At 33.6% G+C, this 24,420-nt stretch overlaps 1 protein-coding gene across 1 annotated transcript in view; it reads left to right on the top strand.

The window, feature by feature from the left end:
- Positions 1–6,299: 6,299 nt before the first annotated feature.
- The window catches only part of LOC114336724 (uncharacterized), a 32,077-nt gene continuing 13,956 nt past the window's right edge, over positions 6,300–24,420 (top strand). Inside the window, exons 1-2 of the mRNA XM_050652177.1 lie at positions 6,300–6,681; positions 6,882–8,072. Coding sequence (XP_050508134.1) covers positions 6,300–6,681; positions 6,882–8,072 — 1,573 coding nt within the window. The remainder of the gene's footprint in view (positions 6,682–6,881; positions 8,073–24,420) is intronic.

The raw sequence follows: 24,420 nt of genomic DNA, 5'->3' as shown, positions 1-24,420 counted from the left end.
TTAGTCTCCTTCATGACATATCTTGAAACTCTAGTTAACAAGACAGGCAGTTGTGAACTCGAAATTCGAAGATGCATACAACTAGCAAGAGCAGCAATGACTGAACTAAATCGGGTATGGCGTGAACACATTACTATGACAAACAAGAGGAGATTCGTTTGAACTCTGGTCTTTCCCATATTTTACTATGCATGGACAATCAAAGAATTAGATAAACGACGCACACGATTTTGAAATGTGGACATGAAGAGACAGCTTCGAAATTCCATGGGCGGCTCGCTTCACGAATGTCTCGATTCTAGATGAAAGTAAATCCAATCATCGTTTCTCTAATATTGTTTATTCTAGAATTTTAAAGTCCTGTCGTTATACAAATCGTAACGATCACAAAATGAAGCGGTTGGTGGTCCAAGGAACGCCTTAGGCCCGGCGCATATTGAACCTAGCCCAGGCCCATCCCACGCCGAGGCCATGAGTCAATGCAAACGCTGCAGATGGGCCGCGATGGGCAGACATTACGAGAAAGATTCTCATCTTAATAAACATTATACTCAGGTAATACAAGTAACAAATGACCGTGATCAGTGAAGAAATATCTTTAATCAAACTATTAGTCCAAGTAATAAAGCTTAAAATAGGACAAAACCTCGCAATTTTTACAGAATGGATCGATTTGCTTGAAAATTTGAGAATAAGTAGTAGACAAGGATCAAAATCTATATCATGCCAAAAGGTGCTTCTACCATGGGGAAGGTTGCCACCACATCTCGGGGGTGGAAATTTTTATTATATTTTGACCGCAAGAGTTGGTAAAAACATTCATTATAAGCAAAAAACGTTCTATACATTTTTTTGATAAAATTAATAGTTTTCGATTTATTCGCTATCGAAAGTGTTAGTTTTATATCGAAACAAGAATGTGTGTGTACTTTGTACGCACGTAAGAAGTTATACTTCTACTACATATTATGTGATTTTTAAGACAATACCAAAAATTTAAAAAAATAAAAGAATAAAACGCACACAAACACATTGAAAAATGCCACAAAGAAAAAATGATTTTTGAACGATAATAATTGTTGGCAAAAATTTTAAATACGCATTTTCTGAAAAAAAAAATTATATAACAAATATACTTACAATCATAACATGCATAAAAAAATAAAAAAATAAAACCTGCATCGGGAATTGAACCCGTGAACTTCGTGGCACTTTGATTCGTAATCGAAGCGTAGACTCACTCGTCCAATCCCACATTATTTATCGTGTGGAAAAATACGGTAACTGAACGTTTTACTGTTTGACAGTTGTTTTGAAAATTAAATTATGTAGTTCAAATTTTGTGGAAGAAAATATAAAAATATAAAAAAACAGTAAGAAAACAATATATTAGATGAAGATTGGTAGAACTTTTGTTGGTAATCAAATTAAGTATGTAAATCAAAGCATTGCATACCTACTAGATAAATAAATCTACGCCAAAAAATCATAATTTAAAAATAAAAATCGAACCTAATTTGGGATTTCTCTCTAAAATCCGCATTCTTGAGAAAATAAATGTATGTATTTCAACCTAATCCAAATGTATAATTACAATATGATTAAAATAAAAACTACTTACCAAATTAGAATGAGTTTTCCTTGTCCAAAATAGTCCAAAAGTTCAAAAATATAGGTATATGACAACTATTTAAAAAGGCAGTATAACTATTAACTAACTTTTGTTTGTTGTTTCTTTTCACACAAATTTTAAAACGCAACAACCATAAATAATCTAACTACAGCTGTGCCACAGCTGTCATATTGAATAATTTTTGACATGTCATTTGAACATCCAATCAGAACAAAGTTATAATGCGCATGCGCCCGGTCGCTAGGTTTTACCATATAAAAAATTCACCCTCTATCGCCGGTAAAGAAGTATAACTTCAAAAATCAATTTTTTAATTAATTTTCTGCTAATAACTCAAAAAGTTTTCGTTTTATCAAAACAACTTTACTTATCAAAAATGTACCTTTTGAAAAAATAAACAAAACCGTTGTTTTTTATTTTCCTTAAGACCAATAGTAATCGAGCTATACTTTATTATATGTTGGCTCTTCTTCGTCAAATGCTAAATATTGTAGATTCAAAGTCAAAGGACGGGAAAACTATGCATTGTTCGAGGATAACTTGTTGAAACTAATTTAAAGTATTTAAAAATATGTATCTCCAGAAATATAAATAAATCTCTAGCTAAAAAAATTAAGTGACATAATGAAAAGAATGTCAGTCCCTATTTTTTTCAGCAAAAAAGTGATCATAAACAACCCCCTAATCACCACCCTAATTAAAATTTGTCATTGACCTGATTTGGTTTTCTTAATTTATGTATTGTTAATAGGTTCTAGAAGTTTGAATGGCTTAGAATGATTAGTTTTTAAAAAATGGAGTTAAAAGCGAATAACGAGTTTTTGTAGTTTAGTAAAAAATGCCATTTTCTTCAGAATAGAAAGATTAGCATCAGATATACGAAAAAATGTTTAAATATGAAATTGTAGCCTATTTAATTCCCAAGAATTTGGTTTGCAAAAAATTTTTTTACGGCAAAAATTGAGTGAGCTATTGACAATTAAAACTTGTAATATCATGCAAAAACCACCTTTACCAACCCTTTCAATGCCACCTCTTTTTGTGACTGAGAATTTTAAAAGGACTTAATATTAATAGCCTTACAGATCTTGTAAAAACCTACAAAATTCTTTTTTAGCAAACTTTCGAAGATAAAAAATAAAAAAGTTAGGGTTAGAAAATCAATATATTTTTTTTGAAAAAAAAAAGGAGAAATCCAATTGGAAGCATAATAATGTAAGCTAGCGGTGTTTTTAGTCATTGGCCTTATTTATTCTTCTTTATTTAGGTATTATTAATAGATTCTAGAAGTTTGACTGGCTTAGAATGATTAGTTTTTAATAAACTGAAGTTTAAACCGAATAACGAATGTTTGCAATTTGGTAAAAAATGCAATTTTCTTCAGAATAGAAAGATTAGCATCAGAGATACGAAAAAATGTTTTCCACCTACCTCTACCGATAGTATACTTTTCCGTACCTGATTGTAGGGAGCAAAGTTGTACTTTTCCTCCTTAGGGAGGAAAAGCAGTAGTTCGACCGCCGTTGAGTGAACACGTATGTTGACCTGCTGTGTTACTGTTAATTAACCAAGTGTTGTTAATATATTATTATTCGAACTTTTTCAATCTTCTTCTAAAAAAGTTAAAAGTATCTACTAAATTTTCACTTAATTTTTTCTTTTTCGACAATCAGCATCGTTTCCTTGTAAAAAAATGCCATTAACCAGGGAACAGCAACTTGAAATAAGAAGTGCGGCCGACGTATCTATTAAACAACTTTGTCAAGATCAAACTTTTATTAAATCCATCGTCGATAGTGTTTCTGCTGGTATAGTGCAAATTTTAAATACCAAACTTGATGTTTATGAGAAAAAGATCGACGACCTAAAAACTGATATCTTATATATAAGAATCTATTGCTGTGCGTTAGTCTCGCTAAAACTCGAGAATGTGTGGACCGATTTGGCTAATTTTGATGTGGAATTATTTGTGGAAGTTCAGGGAAGGTTTATACGGTTTTATATTGTCATTTTAGTAGCCACCAAAATTTTTACAGCTATATGTATAAAATGCTCTTTTTACAGTGTTTGTTGCCATACTCCTCCGAAACGACTTGCCCGATTTTTATGAAAGTTTGCAAGTGTACTCGACCGGACCGGGAGTAGGTCGTTATCTATATTTCATACCCGTGCGTCTTAAGGGGACTTGCCACCCTTATATTTATTTCTATTTTTTCAGACAAACTCTTTTTTTTAATTGCATATGATGTGGAACGTAAAGATACATACAACCCTAAATTTTCACTTTTCTATCACTAACCGTTATTTTTTAATGGCCATTTAAATATTTTACATCTATATAAACAAAAGAAAGTCGTGACAGTTACCAACACATAACTCGAGAACGACTGAATAGATTTTTATGAAATTTTCCACGTGTATTTGACCGGACCGAGAATAGGTTGTTATGTATTTTTCATATCCGTACGTCGTAACGGGGGCTGCCCCCCTAAAATATTTTTTTATTTTTTTGATCAAACTGTTTTTTCTTAATTTTATGTGATGTGGAAGACAAAGGTAAATACAACCCTAAATTTTCACTTTTCTATCTTCGACCGTTATTTTTTAATAGCCATCTAAAGTTTTGCATCTTATATATAAAAATCTATTGCTGTGCGTTAGTCTCGCTAAAACTCGAGAATGTGTGGACCGATTTGGCTAATTTTGATGTTGAATTATTTGTGGAAGTTCAGGGAAGGTTTATACGGTTTTATATTGTCATTTTAGTAGCCACCAAAATTTTTACAGCTATATGTATAAAATGCTCTTTTTACAGTGTTTGTTGCCATACTCCTCCGAAACGACTTGCCCGATTTTTATGAAAGTTTGCAAGTGTACTCGACCGGACCGGGAGTAGTTCGTTATCTCTATTTCATACCCGTGCGTCTTAAGGGGACTTGCCACCCTTATATTTATTTCTATTTTTTCAGACAAACTCTTTTTTTTAATTGCATATGATGTGGAACGTAAAGATACATACAACCCTAAATTTTCACTTTTCTATCACTAACCGTTATTTTTTAATGGCCATTTAAATATTTTACATCTATATAAACAAAAGAAAGTCGTGACAGTTACCAACACATAACTCGAGAACGACTGAATAGATTTTTATGAAATTTTCCACGTGTATTTGACCGGACCGAGAATAGGTTGTTATGTATTTTTCATATCCGTACGTCGTAACGGGGGCTGCCCCCCTAAAATATTTTTTTATTTTTTTGATCAAACTGTTTTTTCTTAATTTTATGTGATGTGGAAGACAAAGGTAAATACAACCCTAAATTTTCACTTTTCTATCTTCGACCGTTATTTTTTAATAGCCATCTAAAGTTTTGCATCTTATATATAAAAATCTATTGCTGTGCGTTAGTCTCGCTAAAACTCGAGAATGTGTGGACCGATTTGGCTAATTTTGATGTTGAATTATTTGTGGAAGTTCAGGGAAGGTTTATACGGTTTTATATTGTCATTTTAGTAGCCACCAAAATTTTTACAGCTATATGTATAAAATGCTCTTTTTACAGTGTTTGTTGCCATACTCCTCCGAAACGACTTGACCGATTTTTATGAAAGTTTGCAAGTGTACTCGACCGGACCGGGAGTAGGTTTATGTCTATATTTTATACCTCTACGTCATAAGAGCGTTGCGTGTGACGTCATAACTCTCGCAATAATGACGTGAAAAATACGAAATTAATTCGGTGTACTCCTTGCTGAATTGCGAACAGAACCTTACTAAATTTTTTCTCTAGCTCAATCGGTGTCCAAAATACAATATCTTAAGCCTTAGAAATATTCTGAGGACAGAAGAAGAACGAGCAACAAATTTCATCGAAGAAAAGTGCAACTGTTTAACTTTTGAACTTAATTTGGGCAAAATATGAATTTCTTAATTTTTCGAAACTTTCAAAAAATATCTCTACCGAACTTTTCTGACGAACGGCAAGCAGAAGAAAAGTTCTGAGCACACGAAAAGAACAAGCAGCAAATTATAAAATTTTATTTAATTTTAATTAATTTTGTTTCATTTTATTAAATTTTAATTATTTTTATTAGATTCTATTAATTTTTTTTAATTTTATAATTTTTTAAAATTTATTTATTATTTTTATTTAAGTTTATTCAGTTTTATTTATTTTTATTAACTTTTATTCAATTTTATGAAATTTTGTTTCATTTTATTTAATGATATTTAATTTTAATTTTATTTTATTTTTCAACACCTATATAGTTGGACAACCCCGAACCCAATTATAAATACAGGGTTGTTTTGAATGTAAATAAAATAAAGCTGTTATATTCATTATAAGAAAAACAAATTTAAGATTGCAACTATTGCACTGCAAACTTTTTCTAACTAAACTTTATTACTTCAAACATTATCTGTAATTCATTAAAAATAATAATAAAAACTCATTCACATCGAGCATTTTTTGTTTATTAATTACGAATTCCTTTTGTTTATTTTAAGTTTATTGTTTACAAAAGTTTGTTCTTATCTATTGAGGCAGTACGAAGTCTGCCGGGTCTGCTAGTAACAAAAATAAAAACTGACCACGAAGTCGAAATACAGACAATTAAGGCAAGCCTAATTGACTTAAACAAAAAAGGGGATTCCTTCGATATGATAAAAATAACGACAGAGTTGAACCAAATTAAAAGAAAAGAAAGTAATATTTTAATATTTGGTGTTCCTGAAACTGAAATTCATTTGCAAGCTTATATTGAAAATATGTTTACAGCTATATCAATGAATCGAAATCCGCAATTAAATGGTTTACATGTTTCCCGTTTAGGTCTACAACCGTCAGCCAACTCAAATAAATGTCGTCCAATTAAAGTTACGTTTCCGAATAGTAATCAAGTGACTAATTTTTTAAAGCTAAATCCCAAACTCAAATCATTAGACTGTTATAAGAATATATATATGAGGTCAGATCAAACTGTTATGCAACGTGAGTATACTTCAAAAATCAAAAAGGAACTTAGCGATCGTTTGGCAGCAGGTGAAAAAAATTTGATTATAAAATACAAAAATAATCTACCATTTATTGTCTCAAAAAACCTGTAGTATCATCCACTGGATCACCGAAAAATAATGACAGCCTTTTTGTATACTATCAAAACTGTCGCGGTCTAAATTCGAAAACAACTATATTTTTTCAAAATGTCCTAATATCACAATATCACATTATTGCAATCACAGAATCTTGGCTTCGGGATGGAGTACGCAGTAGTGAACTATTTCCTGAAGACACCTACACAGTTTATCGTAAAGATCGAAGTTTTGGCAAGTTTGGAGGAGGAGTGATTTTTGCTGTAAATAATAACGTGTGTCATTCAGAACAACATAGTGTAGTGTTTCCTATAGAAAAAATTGATGTTTTATGTGTTAAAGTTTTCAAAACCAATATCAAACCAATCTTCTTTATAACAGTTTATATCCCACCTAACGTGACATTTAGTGAGTATTCTGATTTTTTTGACTACATTGAAACTTTCCATGAAACTCATGAGATCGTTTTGATTGGAGATTTTAATTTAACAGATCTTGCGGCATATTATGTTAATAATAGTCAAATAACTCCTTTAATTAATAGATTTGTTCAACTATTAAACTATACAGATTCTGTACAATGTAACAAAATAAAAAATATACATGGAAAGATATTAGATTTGATTGTAACACCGTCAGTTTTTAGTTGCGAAGTTACACATGAAGTCAATGCCTTAGTTCCTATTGATTATCATCATCCTGCTTTAACTTGTTATTTTCCGTATGAAGTCAAAGAAGATGAATATTTTGTTCCGAATCAGAAACGTCTTAATTTTAGAAAATATAACGTAAATAAATTTAATAAACTTTTAACCGAAATGGACTGGAGTCATTTAAAACATTTTTCAGATGTAGATTCTGCTGTAGATTCGTTTAGTTTGTCTCTCCAAGAAATTATAGATAAATGTGTTCCACTTAGTTCAACTAGATCTCAAAAATATCCAGCATGGTTTACATCTGAAATAATCGCCAAAGTTAAACGTAAACATCATTATCTGAGAATGTATAGACGAAGTAAATATTGTTTTTACCTCCAACGAGCTAAAGATCTCAGGAGAGCTATTAAATTAGAAATACAACTAGAATATAAAAAATTTATTGAAAGATCCCAAAATTCTTTTAAGTCAGATGCGAGACAATTTTGGAACTTTGTTAATGCCAAAAATAATAAATCACGGATACCTGGTCTGATGAAATACGGTAGTGATAAGTTTACCACGAGTCAAGATATAGTAAACGCATTTGCAAACTTCTTTAAGAGTGTTTATATTTCTGATAGTAATAGCTCTCCTTCTGTTACATCTTATTTTAATTATAATCCAAGTTCTTACTTTAATATCGGTAAAATTACCAGTAACGATATTATAGAAGGTGCAAAGAAATTAAAAAATAAATTTTCCTGCGGTCCTGATAATTTTCCTGTTTCGATACTTAAATGTCACGTCGAGTCATTCATAGAACCACTTGTTGTAATTTTTAACCTCATTCTTAAGACAACAACATTTCCAGCTGCGTGGAAAAATACAAGAGTTTGTCCTATTTTTAAATCAGGTTCAAACTCTGATATATCTAACTATCGACCTATCGCTCTTATATCAGCATTCTCTAAATTGTTCGAAATTATCTTGACAGATTACTTGTATGCTCATGTGCGTTGTTTGATTACCAGCAGTCAACATGGTTTTGTGAAAGCTCGGAGTACGGCAACAAATCTTTGTATATTTACAGAATATGTTTCGTCAGCTTTAGATTCAAGATAACAGGTGGACGTCATATACACTGATTTCAGTAAAGCATTTGACCGAGTCTCACACAATAAATTGCTAACAAAATTAGATCAGTTTGGAATTTCCAATAACTTTCAAATATTACTGAAATCATATTTAACTGATAGGAGTTTGTTCGTAGAATATCAAGGCTTTCGATCTTTTCGTTTTGTTGCCACGTCTGGAGTACCTCAGGGGTCAAATCTGGGTCCCTTATTATTTCTCCTTTTTGTTAATGATATCTGCTCCATCGTAGACTCTGAAACACTGTTGTACGCGGACGATATGAAAATATTTCGCAAAATTAACCATATTTCCGACTGCGTTAAACTTCAACAGGATATCTCTGCCATTAATGAATGGTGTTTCGATAATCAACTATCCTTAAATATAAAGAAATGTAAAGTAATGTCCTATACCCGAAAGATCAATAACATACATTTCGATTATAAGGTCAACAACATTTTACTGTCTTCTACCTCAGAGTTTAAAGATCTTGGTGTTATATTTGACAGTAAATTAACATTCTCAACTCATATTAATACCGTGGTCTCTAAAGCAACCAAATCTTTAGGATATATTATTAGAAGCTGCAGAGATGTAACGTCTGTGGAAGCTTTGCGTAGTTTATATTTTGGACTAGTTAGTAGTAAACTTAATTACTGCAGCGTGGTATGGAATCCTAATCATGCAGAACTTGTCTCTAATCTTGAATCTGTTCAAAAAAGATTCTTAAGATATTGTTACCTCAAAAAATATAACAGATATCCGGTTAGAGGCTATAGCTAAAATTTACTCCTTTCTGAGTTTGGATTCCATTCACTGCGTAAGCAGCGTGAAATAAACGGCCTAATATTCATCTTCAAAATTGTCAATTGCCTAATTAATAGCGATGTTTTGCTTGTAGACTTTAATGTACCACGAGCTGTGTCACGTTCAGGTGTAACTTTTCATATTTCGGTGCCTAATTCGCAACATAATTTCTATTGTCCGATAAAAAGTATGTTCAGAAGTGTCAATAACTTAAGATCTGTGGACATTTTTTTTCTTAGTTTTAACATCTTTAAACGCGAAATACGCAATAGCTTATCGAATTGATGCCATGTTATTTTTCTTTATTAAGGTCTTTGTTTATTATTGTGTATGTGTATTCACAACAGAAACATTTTTGGTTATTCTTTATTTTATTTTATATTTTGTCAACAAGTGTTCAGTCAATGTATGTAGTTTTCTTATGTACACCTTTATGGGTTTATACCTGGTGGATGTATATTTCAATAAATAAATAAATAAATAAATAAATAAATAAAAGTAAAAGTGACGACATGGTATTTCATTCATGAAATATAACTTATTGACGCCCTGTACAATATCTACTTTCTATTACGTAAGTATCTATACATTTTAACGTTTATTTATAAAGCACCCTGTTTTTTGCAGAATGGTAAAAAACAGTAAATTGTTATTTTGATTTAACAATGTTTACATTAATAATTTTTCCACCTACCTCTACCGAAAGTATACTTTTCCGGATCTCATTGTAGGGAGCAAAGTCGTACTTTTCCTCCCTAGGAAAAGTACTTTTTTATGTTTTTATCACCCCCATGGTAAAAGCGCCTGTCGGCATCATATAGATTTTCATCCATGGACTATACACTACTTATTCTCAAATTTTCAAGCAAATTGATTCATTCTGTAAAAATTGCGAGGTGAAAAGCTTTGGTTCCCGGACTCTATACGAGCTCTTGAAACTCAATGATGAACAACACATCTGTTAAGATGTTAATGACTACGATGATGATCGATTTTTTGGATTAAAACAAAGATGTATTATATCCATAAAAAATCTTAAAGGAGACAGTGTGGAAAAGTTTAATAGGTAAAATTACCCCTTTGAATCATACAGAGTGTTCCAAAAGTAGCAGGACTGTCGAATATTTTGCGAAATGTAGATTAGATCAAAAAACTAAAAAATAAGTGTTCAATATTTTTCAAAAATCTATCGAATGACTCCAAAGGATCGTCTCGCTACTTTTGGGACACCCTATATAATCTACGCTGAATGATTACCCACTGATCTCTATACATGTATATAACCTTCTACTAATCATACCAAAATTTTTTTGCACATTATCAAAAAAGAAATAAAACATCAAAAAAAATTACAAGGTAAAACGAGTACACGAGTACTTTAAAAATGTAAAAATTCTTATCTGGTTTTGTGATACATATTATATTGTGATCACTTGAGATCTACATTTTTTTCAATACCCCCACAGAAGGAAGTTTGTATTTTTACATCTGAATCTCTAAAAAATGCGAGACTTTTTTGGTACAAGTTTTGTAGTTATACTTCTAGGCTTTGTCAATTCTACCATTGTGGACAAATGTAAGTATTGTTGAAGACTATAAAATATGTTTTTTACATAATAATAACAAAAATCCATAGTACCTAACAAAATAGCCACAACCAATTCAAAAACTAATTTTATCGTTTCTGTTTGGTTCATTCCTCATTTGGTTTACCGTTGATTGAATACCCGAATTCGGGTATTTAATAAACGGTTTTACTAATATTTTCTTCATGAGATTCTTTACATAAAATACCCCTTAGTCCTGTCGCCAGTGGGGGTACAACGGCCTCCTTAATTCAGATGGACTTAACCAAGTTTGTTTTACCTATGTATTTTGACCCGTAGAACACGAATTTTTTGGGTAACAGTCGATCCGGATGTTGATAAGATCCAATATAAACAAAGAACTTGAGGAATCACATAACAGCGATTTTTTGCAAAACAAAACACATGTTTTTGTATTTTTTGGGTCATTCTAAGCAAAACATGTATTTAAAAGTTTTTTCGTAGGATGCATAGTTTTCAACATAAACGCGGTTACACTTTCAAAAAATCGAAAAATTGCAATTTTTGAACCCGAATAACTTTTGATTGAAAAATAAAATAGCAATTCTGCTTGCCGCATTTGCAAGTTCAAGTCAAATTCTATCGGTTTTGATTACTCTCATTGCTACAAATTAATTTTTTATTGTTAAACAAAGCTATAAACACATAGTGATTGAATGATGTTTTCAATGCATTTCTCATTTGAAATTGAACGATTAGGCGCGCATACAGACAATTTCTATGTACCTATAGTGTGTCCCACCTTGACTTTACAGTACAGGTTCTTATGACTAACAGTGATGCCAAATTTTATCAGAAACAGGTTTTAAGCAAATATACTTTTTTTATAGGATAACTTAGGAATTAATAATATTGACATTTTGTGGCTGTCAAGGGTTCCAAATTTTTTTTTTTCGAAAAATAACTGAATTAACTAACAATTAATGAACTTCAACGAATCAAATGAACTAACTAAAATTAATTTTAATTTTAAAATTTATACTAAATAATAAGGGTGTAAACACATTAAAATGACATTAATTTCAGGTTGGAAATCAGTCATTAATAATAAGAAAAAACTGCAATTAGGATCCAAATTTTCCAAATAAGCAATCAGTTACTCAATAGGGCTTTTCATCGATTGTCATTTGTTTCGAGCTTCTGTCATGTGTCACATAATAATAGTATATCTACGTCATACGTCTTTGGTTTATATCATTGATATATACCAATAACGTATGACGTAGATATATTAATATTACGTGACACATGACAGAAGCTCGAAACAAATGACTGTGAATGAAAAGCCCTATACAATGTTATCAGTAATAATTACAAGTTTATTTGATATTCTTTGCATAGAGGTATATATTAACATAGAGTGAGCCTACCTTCCGCGCTTCCTGACGACAAGATCTCATGGACTGGTTTGCGGCATCTCTTTCTAACACATTGTATCGAGAAACTAAGATGACATTAAGTGTGGGTATAGGTACGGAAGGGGAGGACAACTGTCGCAGCTTTACTATGCGTAAGAGTGAAACAGCACTAATCCAAATAAAAAAGATGGTGTCGTCACTTCGCTCTGAATGACACTCTCTCTATGCTAATAGGGCTTTTCATTCACAGTCATTTGTTTCGAGCTTCTGTCATGTGTCACATAATATTAATATATCTACGTCCTACGTTATTGGTATATACAATGATACAAACCAAAGACGTATGACGTAGATATATTAATATTATGTGACACATGACAGAAGCTCGAAACAAATGACAATCGATGAAAAGCCCTATATAAAACTCTATGATTCTTTGTTGTAATTTAATTTAGGTGAACTGACAATCTATTTTATATTTTTCTTGACATTACTTCACAACTGTCTATACTGTCAATACATAAATTAACAACCATAGAACAACATCCACTTTTAATGTTGGATATTCTAACATTCTTAACCAAAAAAAGTTATTACGCATATCGATTATAAAATTATTGCTGATTACTTTTCGAAAATGACTATCACTTACAAAAAACAATGAAAAATATTGTTTTACTACAATGCTATTGACTGTAACGGGTTAGTTTTAATTTTACATTTTTAGGGCCCTACATTTGTAGGACCCCGGTAATGTTCGATTGAAAATTCTTTTGAAGAAAATCGGCATCGCCGCGCTAAAAATTCCCATAAGGATTGCATTGCCATACGTTCGTGTATTGTAAAGTCAAGGTGGGACAGACATTAGATTACGTACATTATAACGCATGCATGGGGCACGGGAAATACTATGTGTTTATGGGTTTGTTTAACAAATAAAAACTTAATTTTTAGCAATGCAAATAATCAAAACTGATAGAATATTTGACTTGAACTTTCAAATGCAGTAATCGGAATTGCTATTTTATTTTTTAATCAAAAGTTATTCGGGTTCAAAAATTGTCCTTTTTCGATTTTTTGAAAGTTCAACCGCGTTTATCTCGAAAACTATGCATCCTACGAAAAGCTTGTAACACCATTTTTTGCTGAGAATCACTCAAAAAATACAAAAAAATGTTTTGTTTAGCGAAAAATCGCCGTTATGTAATGCCTCAAGTTCTTTGTTTCTAACAATCTTATCGACATCCGGATCGACTGTTACCCAAAAAATTCGTGTTCTACGGGTCAAAATACATAAAAAACTTAGTAAGTGCAAACAATTATTGCATAAACTGACATTAACTAGTTAGACAGAAACTTTGACAAAATAGCATAAATTTTAGGTTGGGTTGTTTTTATAAATTAAATGTAATTTGTTGAGTAGAGTTATCAGATATTAGATTAAAAATGTTTGATTATAATTTGAGAAAATTGTAATATTATGTATTATAACAAAATCAATTAATACCTATAGGCTATTGATTATATTCAAAATAAGATAGCTAAAAGGAACTACAACGTTAACGGGTAATTTATTATTTGATATGGTCAATGGACATCTATATATGAAAAAACCGCGGAGTGCTACCATTTAAAGGGGTGCGTTTTTGAGAAATGGGTGAATTAGTCCCTGGGCACAGGTTACATTAGGGTGAGTTCTATGCACTTTTGGTACAAATACGTCTACATAAAAATTGTTCCTCGTTAAATTTCCAATCTAAATATAACTTTTTAAAGTCAAAGATACTTTTTTTTACAAAAATATATTCAAAAGAAAAAGCACAAAGAAACCCAAAAGAAAGAAATTTTGTTTCTTGTCCCATAACTTTTGTCCACGGGGATATAGGTATAGACATTGCTTCACAGAAAAAAAACTTACATATTTTTTCTTTAAAATGATGTTTTGTAGAGGTCATTAGAATTTACAGTTTTCGAAATATGATTTTTTAAAGTTCGCCACTCACAGCAATTTTGGGCAATTTTCCTTGTTATTTCGCAAATATTGTTCTGTAACTTTTTTCTACGTAACTTTAGGTATATGCAATGGTACACGTAATAGGAATAGAAATCAATTACCTTTAAAATGGTCTACTGTATAACGTTGTACGACTTTTTTTAAAGAGATTATGGTTTTTCAAGATTTTATTTATATTATATTATTACTTTTAACGATTTTTTTATAATATAATATAAAAATAAAATAAAATTATTATATAATATATTATATACTATATAATACCTAATATAAAAAAATATTATTTTTTACATTGTTTTACGATTGTTTTTGAAATTTCTCATTATAATTTTTTTTGTACATGAATATACTATCTATATATTGCGCAACAAAGAGGGCTTACTTTCTGTTCTTTAAAATGGTGTATCATCTATATTTAAATACATAATGGAAACCGAGTGATTCTTTGATATTTTCTTCCCTGTATTATTTAAAATTATCTCTTTTCCAAAAATTTTATAAACATTAGTTTTAAAAAACATCACTTTAGTTAAAATTATTATTACGTTGACATTTAAAAATTTTTCATAATCAAAGTCCATCTCTTCGTTAGCATTAGCTTCAATATCTTCCTCTGACACCTCAGTTATCTTAGAGTTCCCACAATTAGTACCCATGCACATGCACCCTTTGCAGAATATTGAACAACTTATTCCTATCTTCCTACAACCGCAGTTTTTTGTACATCCTTTGGTACATTTACATGCTATTTTTTCAAGCAAAGCTTGTGGTGCAGGAGCTTTGACAGTAAATATTGGAATTAATCCATATTTTGAAGTTTGCCCTGCCGAGTCATGTGGATCCAAAGTATTACCTATAAAAAATAAGATTCAATCATAACACACAATCACATAAAAAAGTTATAATGAGGAATTTAAAAAATAATCCTAAAATCAAAAATCGTTGCAAGTACTTATTACAATTTGAAAAAGCATATCTTATTAAAAAAAAACCCTAGAATTTTTTATAGTACACCATTTTAAAGTAAACAGAATAAGCGTTTTTTTTATTATATAATATATACCATATAGAAAAAAAAGTTATAGTGGGAAATTTAAAAAATAATCGTAAAAAATATAAAACTCGTTAAAAGTATAAAGTCTTGAAAAAGATAACCTCTTTAAAAGAAGTCGTACAACATTATACTGTAGACCATTTTAAAGGTAATTGATTTCTATTCCTCTTACATGTACCATTGCATATACGTAAAGTTACGTAGAAAAAAGTTACAGAACAATATTTGCGAAATAACAAGGAAAATTGCCCAAAATTGCTGTGAGTGGCGAACTTTGAAAAATCATATTTTAAAAACTGTAAATCCTAATGACCTCTACCAAACATCATTTTAAAGAGAAAATATGTAAGTTTTTTTCTGTGAAGCAATGTCTATACCTATATCCCCGTGGACAAAAGTTATGGGACAAAAACCAAAATTTCTTTCTTTTGGGTTTCTTTGTGCTTTTTCTTTTGAACATATTTTTGTAAAAAAAAGTACCTTTGATTTTAAAAAGTTATAGATAGATAATTTAACCAGGAACAATTTTTATGTAGACGTGTTTGTACCAAAAGTGCATAGAACTCACTCTTATGTAACCTGTGCCCAGGGACTAATTCACCCATTTCTCAAAAACGCACCCCTTTAAATGGTAGCACTCCGCGATTTTTTCATATATAGATGTCCATTGACCATATGAAATAATAAAACCCCGTTAACGTTGTAGTTCCTTTCTATAGTACATAATCAATAGCCTACTAAGAGGGCAGTCAATGAGGGTATTTGGCTCCGCATTCCTTCCTACTACATCGATTTACTTGATATTTTCACAGTAAGTAGGGAATAACTCAAGAAACAAAGTCTACCCTATGCCGATGTGCGCTTTTATCTTGGGGGTGGTTCCCACCCCTTCTTGGGGGTGAAAAATGTTTTGGTTAAAATAGTCACGGAAAAGGCTAGAGAACCTAATTTTAAGCAAAAACTGTTCTATAATTATTTTTTGAAAACTCAATACTTTTTGAGTTATGTATTCGTGGTTGAAAATTGGCCATTTTCATTGAAAAATTACACCTTTTCGGACGGATTTTTGCGAATACCTTAAAAACTATGCATCTGACAAAAAAACAATATAAAATATTTCTGTAGGTTATAAAAAAATAAAGAGATTTGTTTCTTCATAAATCTTCTAGTTAAAATACAAAGAGGGGTATGGTAGGTAAGAAGAGTTTGTTTTTTGCTGCATGCTCAAATCGGTTTATTCAACTTAAAATAACAGAGAAACTGTCAATTTTATGTGCATAATGATACCAATAACTTTTATAGGGCTTGAAAAGACCTTTAAAATGGGCAATACTAACTGTCGATCAAATTCAAAATATGCGAGATATTTTGCAAAAAAGTTGATGACTAATGTATTTTAAGAAGAAATGAGAAGTATATTTAACCCCTCATCCATCAGAACTTAAATACATCGTTTTCCTTCTACAATACTTTTTATTATAGTGTTATTTCTATGTTCAAAAAGTTAGACTGGATTAAAATGAACGGTTTTTAAAAAAAAAAAGATTAAATTATAGGGCGCATTTTTAAATTTTCTTAAAAATCATCCTTTTCCTCCATGTAACTCGACAAAGATAAGAGATGCGAAAAAAAGATACCACACAAAAATGTAGGCCTTTTCAGATATAAATTTTCTTTTTATTTTTCATTACTTTATCTTTTATCATTTTCAAGTAACATGGAGAAAAAGGAAGATTTTAAAGAAAATTTAAAAATGCGCTCTATAATTTGATCTTTTTTTTTTTTCAAAAACCATTCATTTAAAACCCGTACAACTTTTTGAACATAGAACTAACACTACAATAAAAGGTATTGTAGAAGGAAAACGATGCATTTACATTTTGGTGGATGGGGGTTAAAATTACTTCCCATTTTTTCTTAAAATACATTAGTTATCAATTTTGTTTGCAGCATATCTCGCTTAGTTTTAATGTAATGGATCTCTAGTATAATTCATTTTAAATGTCTTTTAAAGCACTACAAAAAGTATTAGTAGCATTATACACCGAAAGTTGACCGTTTCTCTGTTATTTCAAGTTGAATACACCAATTTGAGAATGTACCAAAAAACAAACTATATTGTATTATAACTAGAAGATTTATGAAGGCAAGTGTCTCTTTGTTTTTTTAATAACCTACAAAAATGTTTAATATAGTTTTTTTAGTGAGATGCATAGCTTTTAAGGTATTCGCAAAAAACCGTTCGAAAAGGTATTATGTTTCAATGAAAATGCCCAATTTTCAACCATGAATATCTCAAAAAGTATTGAGTTTTCAAAAAAAATTATAGAACAATTTTTGTTTAGAATTAAGTTCTCTAGCGAATTCCGTGGTAATTTTAACCAAAAATTTTGCCACCCCTAAGAAGGGGTGGGAACCACCCCCAAGATAAAAGCACACAACGGCATAGGGTAGACTTTGAATTAGGAGATAAGTAGAGGCTAGGCCCAAAATTTCATTAAAATCCATGCAGTAGGATAGAATTCGGAGGTAATATCCTATTCTAGCTCCCATTGACTGGCGTATAATGCAAAAATATGCTTCTTTTCATGAGAATTTTTCAGTGCGTCACAAATGATAGAAAAAAAGGTAAGTCCGTGATAATATACATTTTAGTGACATGACATTTTAGTTAAATCTGACAGTTGTCAAGTTTTGTTTGTAAATTTGACATAAAAACAAATCAATTGTGTTTATTGCATTTATAAAATGGTATTTTCTTTGATTTGTATAGTCTTTTAAATTGTTCAGATTATATTCGTAGATATATTATATAATTCGCAAATTATTTATGTTCAAATATAGCGCCATCTATTGACAACTAGAATAAATGTTATAAATATCACCGACGAAATGTAATCACCGACATTGCGTCTTTTTCTGTCACATACAATTTAATGCGTTAGAAAGAAATCAAAAAACTGACGCACTGAAAGATCCTCATGAGAAAAAGCATACACTTATAATACTGTAGCGGAAGAGAAATCTTGGCCGATCCCCGTATAACAGTAAACACCTCGAGAATGACGTAATCGGATGTGCTAGGCCTCGCCGGAGAATTCTGGAAGGTACGTCACGTAGGCGGAACAAGCCGATAGCTCGAGATGGGAGTCGATTGTTCCAGAATAACAACTGGGTATAAATACGGGCATATTTTGTGAATAAGTTTAGTGTATAAGATAAATTCGTCTGTAACTTATATAAATAAAGTCGTATATAAATTATGAACCGCTAGTTTTATTGTAATTAGAAGTAATTACACTAATCACGCTACAGTTGGTGTCGGTGTTCGGTTAACTTAGTGCGATATAAATAAGTGAATTACAGAGAGACTTTAAAAGACTTTTGAACTTTATTCGTCGGGAACAACCGGAGTGCGTTAATTGTTCGGTATTCGGAAAGACTTTAAAATACTTTTGGACTTTATTCGTCGGGAATAGTTAAAGTGCGTTGATTGTTCGGTATTCGGAAAGACTGTTAAAAGACATTTTGGAAAGTACGTGTGTGCCGACCAAAGATGTTGCTACAAGAACTTACAGTAAAACAGCTCCGTGAACAGCTCGAGGAACGGGATCTGGACAGCAGTGGGCTCAAGATAGTCCTACAAGCACGACTCGAGGATGTCCTCACGAAGAACGGAGAAGACCCAAAGACGTTCCACTTCCAGTCAGCAGAACAAGTAATCTTATCGAAATTAAAAACTGTTTCTGAAACGATCGATGAAACTTCTAGAAGAAGCGACGAGAAACTTGAAGAAGTTAGTAGACAGAACAACGAGAAATTTGAAAGTGTTTCTCAAAAGATCGATGAAACTTCTAGAAGAAGCGACGAGAAACTTGAAGAAGTTAGTAGAAGAAGCGACGAGAAACTTGAAGAAGTTAGTAGAAAAAGCGACGAGAAATTCGAAAATGTTGCTAAAAGATTCGATGAGACTTCTCAAATAATTAAAGAGGTCTGTAGGCAAAACAACGAAAAACTAGAAGAAGTTTGTAAACAGAACAATGAGAAATTTGAAGAAGTTTCTAGAACATTCGATAAGATGCAGAAAAGTGTAGAGACCGTAGAAGAAAAGATCAAACAGCTAGAGAGCAGGATAACCGATACAAAAGTACAACCATCAGTTAATGCAGCAACGTTAGATCCTTTAGTGAAAGATGAACTACCGAGAGACGAAACGTCGCATAATATGAGATTCAAATTACCACCATTTGATGGAAAGTCCTCTTGGTCCATATATCTTAGACAGTTTGAAGCTATTGCGACCGCCAATCATTGGACCGAACAAGAAAAGGCTGTTTCCTTGACTGCTGCTTTACGAGGTGATGCTGCAGATATATTAAGGTCAATTCCCAAGGGTCAAGAAAATTGTTACCAGACCTTGTTCACTCGTCTAGAAAAACGCTATGGAGATGCCCATCTACAACAAGTATACAAAGCACAACTGCGAAGTAGAAGTCAACGAGCAAGTGAGAATCTGCAAGAATTTGAAGCAGATGTGGCTCGTGTGGTGCGGTTGGCTTATCCAGAGGTGCCAGACAGCGTTTTAGAAGAAATTGCAGTAGATACCTTCGTCAATGGGCTGAAAGATAATGAACTACAGAAAGCTTTACGACTAGCAAGACCGAAAGTTTTAGATGAAGCACTTGCTATTGCATTGGAACACGAAACGGCTAGTCAAACTTCACGAGGCCATAGAGTAAGAACCATTGAAGAAAGTGACGAACACAACGATGAACGTCTGGAGGAAATGATACGGAGAGTATTAAGTAATCAGATGCCAAAGAGACGCGAGCCTAGATGTTGGAATTGTGGAGACGTAGGCCACATTCGTCGTAATTGTAAGAAGATCGTACAGCCGTCGGAAAACTAGAGCGGGTCGACACCAAGGGGCAACTGCCGACCTCGAGAACTAGAGCCCCCATAGTAACTGTCAACCTTACGTCCTCCGGTGGAATCCACAACTTATACATCGAAGGTCGTATCAGTAATAGATGTAGATCATTTTTGGTGGATACAGGTGCAACGAGAACTATCGCACGTCCAGATGTAGTACGAGACCATAATAAATTATCACCTGCAACAGTAAAGCTTAGAACAGCGACTGGTGAGCTAATTAATACATATGGCGAGGCTAATATGTCAGTATCCATTGGCCAGACCACAGTTGAACATCAAGTATTAATTGCCGAGATCTCCGACGAATTCATATTGGGGATGGACGTACTAAGGAAAGTGGGGGCAATATTGGATGTTCAAAATGGAGTTCTCAGGATCAACGGTGAAGAGTTGCCCTTTCACGACGACAAAGAAGATGTCATCCGCTTACTAACTACATGCGACGTAACCATACCCGGTAATAGTGAGAAAATTCTGATGACCATGCTTGATGGACACTGCCGAGAGGGAAGTTTAAGGATGGTCGAAGATGTAGAAAATGTCGAGTTCCTAACGGCGAAAACTTTGGTAAAAGTTCGAGATGTCATCCCTGTAAGAGTTATGAATTTAAGGGAAACTGCTATTAAGTTAAGTAGAGGAGCTTTGATCGGACAGTGTGTTCCCGTGGCTTCAATTTGCTCTATGAATACCAATGAGAAATCATCAAAGTCAAAGTATCCAAAAGACCTTGTCGAGATGATCATTGAAAGATGCCAAGACCTTGACTATGAACGAACGGAAAAAGTAAGGTCTATGCTGATAGAGTATCAAGATGTTTTTGCTATTGATAAGAAGGATAAGGGCAAAACAAGCATAGTAACGCATAAAATAAATACCGGAGACGCTCAGCCAATCAGACAACGGCCTAGACGACTTCCATTTGCGAAAAGAGATGAAGCCGAAGAGATTATCAAGGATATGGACAAACAAGGGGTAACTGAACCATCGAACAGTCCATGGACATCACCAGTAGTTCTGGTAAAGAAGAAAGATGGTTCAACGCGTTTTTGTATCGACTACCGCCAGCTCAATGCGGTAACAAAAAAAGATAGTTATCCTTTGCCCAGAATAGACGATACATTGGATACTCTCTCCGGTTCTCGTTGGTTTTCCACACTCGATTTAAAAAGTGGATATTGGCAAGTAGACATGGAGCCAGCCGATCGGGAGAAAACCGCATTTTCGATAGGATCAGGGCTTTGGCAGTTTACGGCTATGCCGTTTGGTTTATGTAATGCCCCTGCCACATTTGAAAGATTAATGGAGGCAGTTTTAAGAGGTCTAACATGGAAAACATGCCTGGTTTACTTGGATGATGTAATTGTGGTTGGAAGGTCCTTTGATGAACATGCCAAGAATCTAATAGACGTCTTTCAACGATTGAGGGCAGCGAACTTGAAGTTAAGTCCGAAGAAATGTCACATGTTTCGACGAGAAGTTAAGTACTTAGGACATATTGTATCGAGTAATGGTGTAACAGCTGATCCTGAAAAGATTGATGCAATTAAAGATTGGCCAGTACCAAAAGATAAACATGAAATTAGAAGTTTCCTTGGCCTATGTACATATTACCGACGATTTGTCAAAGGATTTGCCAATATCTCCAAGCCCCTAACAAAGTTGACGGAGGAGGGCAAAGAATATACATGGAGTGAGGAGTGTCAAAAAGCTTTCGAACAACTACAAAGGGCTCTGATCAGTGCACCGATATTAAGCTACCCGGGACAGGCAGGAAAATTTGTTTTGGATACCGATGCTAGCAACAGTGCCATAGGAGCTGTTCTCTCACAAATCCAGGATGGACAGGAAAAAGTCATCGCTTATTTCAGCAAAGTCCTGTCGAAACCAGAAAGAAACTATTGCGTTACCAGAAGAGAACTGCTGGGTGTAGTGAAGGCTTGCGAACATTTCCATAAATACTTGTACGGCAGAAAGTTCCTTCTTCGAACAGATCACGCTGCTCTAAAATGGCTCATACAATTCCGTAATCCAGAGGGCCAGATGGCAAGATGGTTAGAACGATTACAAGAATATGATTACGAGATAGAACACAGGGCCGGAAGAGTTCACTCAAATGCTGATGCCCTTTCGAGACGACCATGCAGTGCGAATTGTAATCACTGTGCCAAATTAGAGGAACGATTTTGCCCCGTGAGACGAACCACCGTAATTAATGAGCAATGGCAGCCCCAACAGTTACAAGACGCCCAAGAAGATGATCCATGTATAAAAAGAGTATTGGATTGGATGCGGCAAGGTGAGAGACCTAGTTGGCAGAACATTAGTGCATGTAGTCCAGAAGTCAAGGCCTACTGGAGCCAATGGAAGTGCCTGGTACTAAAAGATGATCTTCTGTACAGAACCTTTGAGAACGATGATGGTACAGAATCTAAGCTTCAGTTACTTGTACCTAAAAGTAAAGTGTCAGAAGTATTGCGTCAGTTGCATGACGGTACATCAGGTGGACACTTTGGTATTACGAAGACTCTGCAAAAGGTTCGAGAACGGTTCTATTGGGTGAACTGTAAAGATGATGTAAGAAGATGGTGCCGAAAATGTGAACCGTGTGCATCCGGTAATGGTCCGGTTGGTAAAAAGACAGCACCCATGAGACAGTACAATGTTGAAAGTCCTACGGAAAGAGTAGCTATCGACATTGCAGGTCCATTTCCAGAAACCGATGCTGGAAATAAATACATCCTGGTAGCCATGGATTATTTTACAAAATGGACTGAGGCCTATGCATTACCAAATCAAGAAGCTGCTACCGTTGCAGAGGTACTTGTTAAAGAATTCTTTAGCCGATTTGGTGTTCCCTTGGAGATCCACTCCGACCAAGGGCGAAACTTTGAGTCAGCTCTTTTCCAAAACGTTTGTAAATTGATTGGTGCCAATAAGACCAGAACAACACCCCTGCATCCTCAATCAGATGGGATGGTCGAGAGGATGAACCGAACGATGGGTAAACACTTGTCCAAAGTTGTATCTGAACATCAGCGAGATTGGGACCAACACATTCATTTATTCCTGATGGCCTACCGCTCGGCCGTAAATGAAACTACAGGTCAAACACCAACCTGCCTGATGTTGGGTCGTGAAGTTCGGTTGCCCTGCGACCTAGAGTTTGGCTGCGGACCTTCCGAGGAACATGTTGCAGGCGAAGACTACGTTGACCGCCTGAAATTACGAATGAACAACATTCATGAACTTGCCCGACAACACATCCAGATAGCCAGTGACAGAATGAAAGATCAATATGATTCTCGATGCAAGAATGAAAGCTTCGAAGTAGGTGATCTTGTCTGGCTTTATAATCCGCAACGTCGTCGAGGCTTATGTCCTAAACTGCAAAGACAATGGGAAGGTCCATATGAAGTTAAGAAGAAAATAAATGACGTAATATATAGAATTAAGAAGTTGCCAAACGGTAAACCAAAAGTTATTCACATAAATCGTCTTGCACCATATGCTGGCTCAAATGAAACAGAAGAAGCACGAGTCCTCCAACAGGAGATGAAAGATGTCGCACAGCCAAGTTTTAATCAATTTATGTCAAATTACGCAGCGAGAAAGAGTGCTAGATTCGGCGTGACCACAGAAGTTCAGCAAGATCTGTTTGGTGTTCCAGAAAACGTCTCTCTGGCCCACTGTGTTGCTCAAGACCTCGAGATGACTAAAGGAATATCGTCCGTATTCAATAGAAAGTTCGGCCGCCTGGACGAGTTAAGAAATCAGCAGCCTAAAATTGGAAGAGTACTGCGATTGGAAGATGGTCCTCGATCTTTGCTGTATATGGTGACCAGAAAGTCTTATACGGACACGCCAAGCTACGAGAACATATGGCGTGTTCTAACTAATTTGAAGAAAATCGTGTGTAATTATGACATCAAAAATTTGGCTTTACCAAAAATAGGCCATGCAGTAGAAAATCTGGATTGGAAGATTGTGAGAAGCATGCTTGAAGTGGTCTTCAGAGGAACTGGTGTACAAATCACTGTGTGTTGCATGAACCCGAAGATGTCGTACCCTTCAAAGACAGTAGACTGTTATTTCTTCTTGAAGGGTGTATGCAGAGCTGGAGAGTCGTGTAGATTCCGCCATCC

Source organism: Diabrotica virgifera, chromosome 5 (assembly GCF_917563875.1).
Source record: "Diabrotica virgifera virgifera chromosome 5, PGI_DIABVI_V3a".
NCBI lineage: Eukaryota > Metazoa > Arthropoda > Insecta > Coleoptera > Chrysomelidae > Diabrotica > Diabrotica virgifera.
The sequence above is the reverse complement of the archived record's forward strand: the minus strand, read 5'-3'. Positions and strand labels throughout refer to the sequence as shown.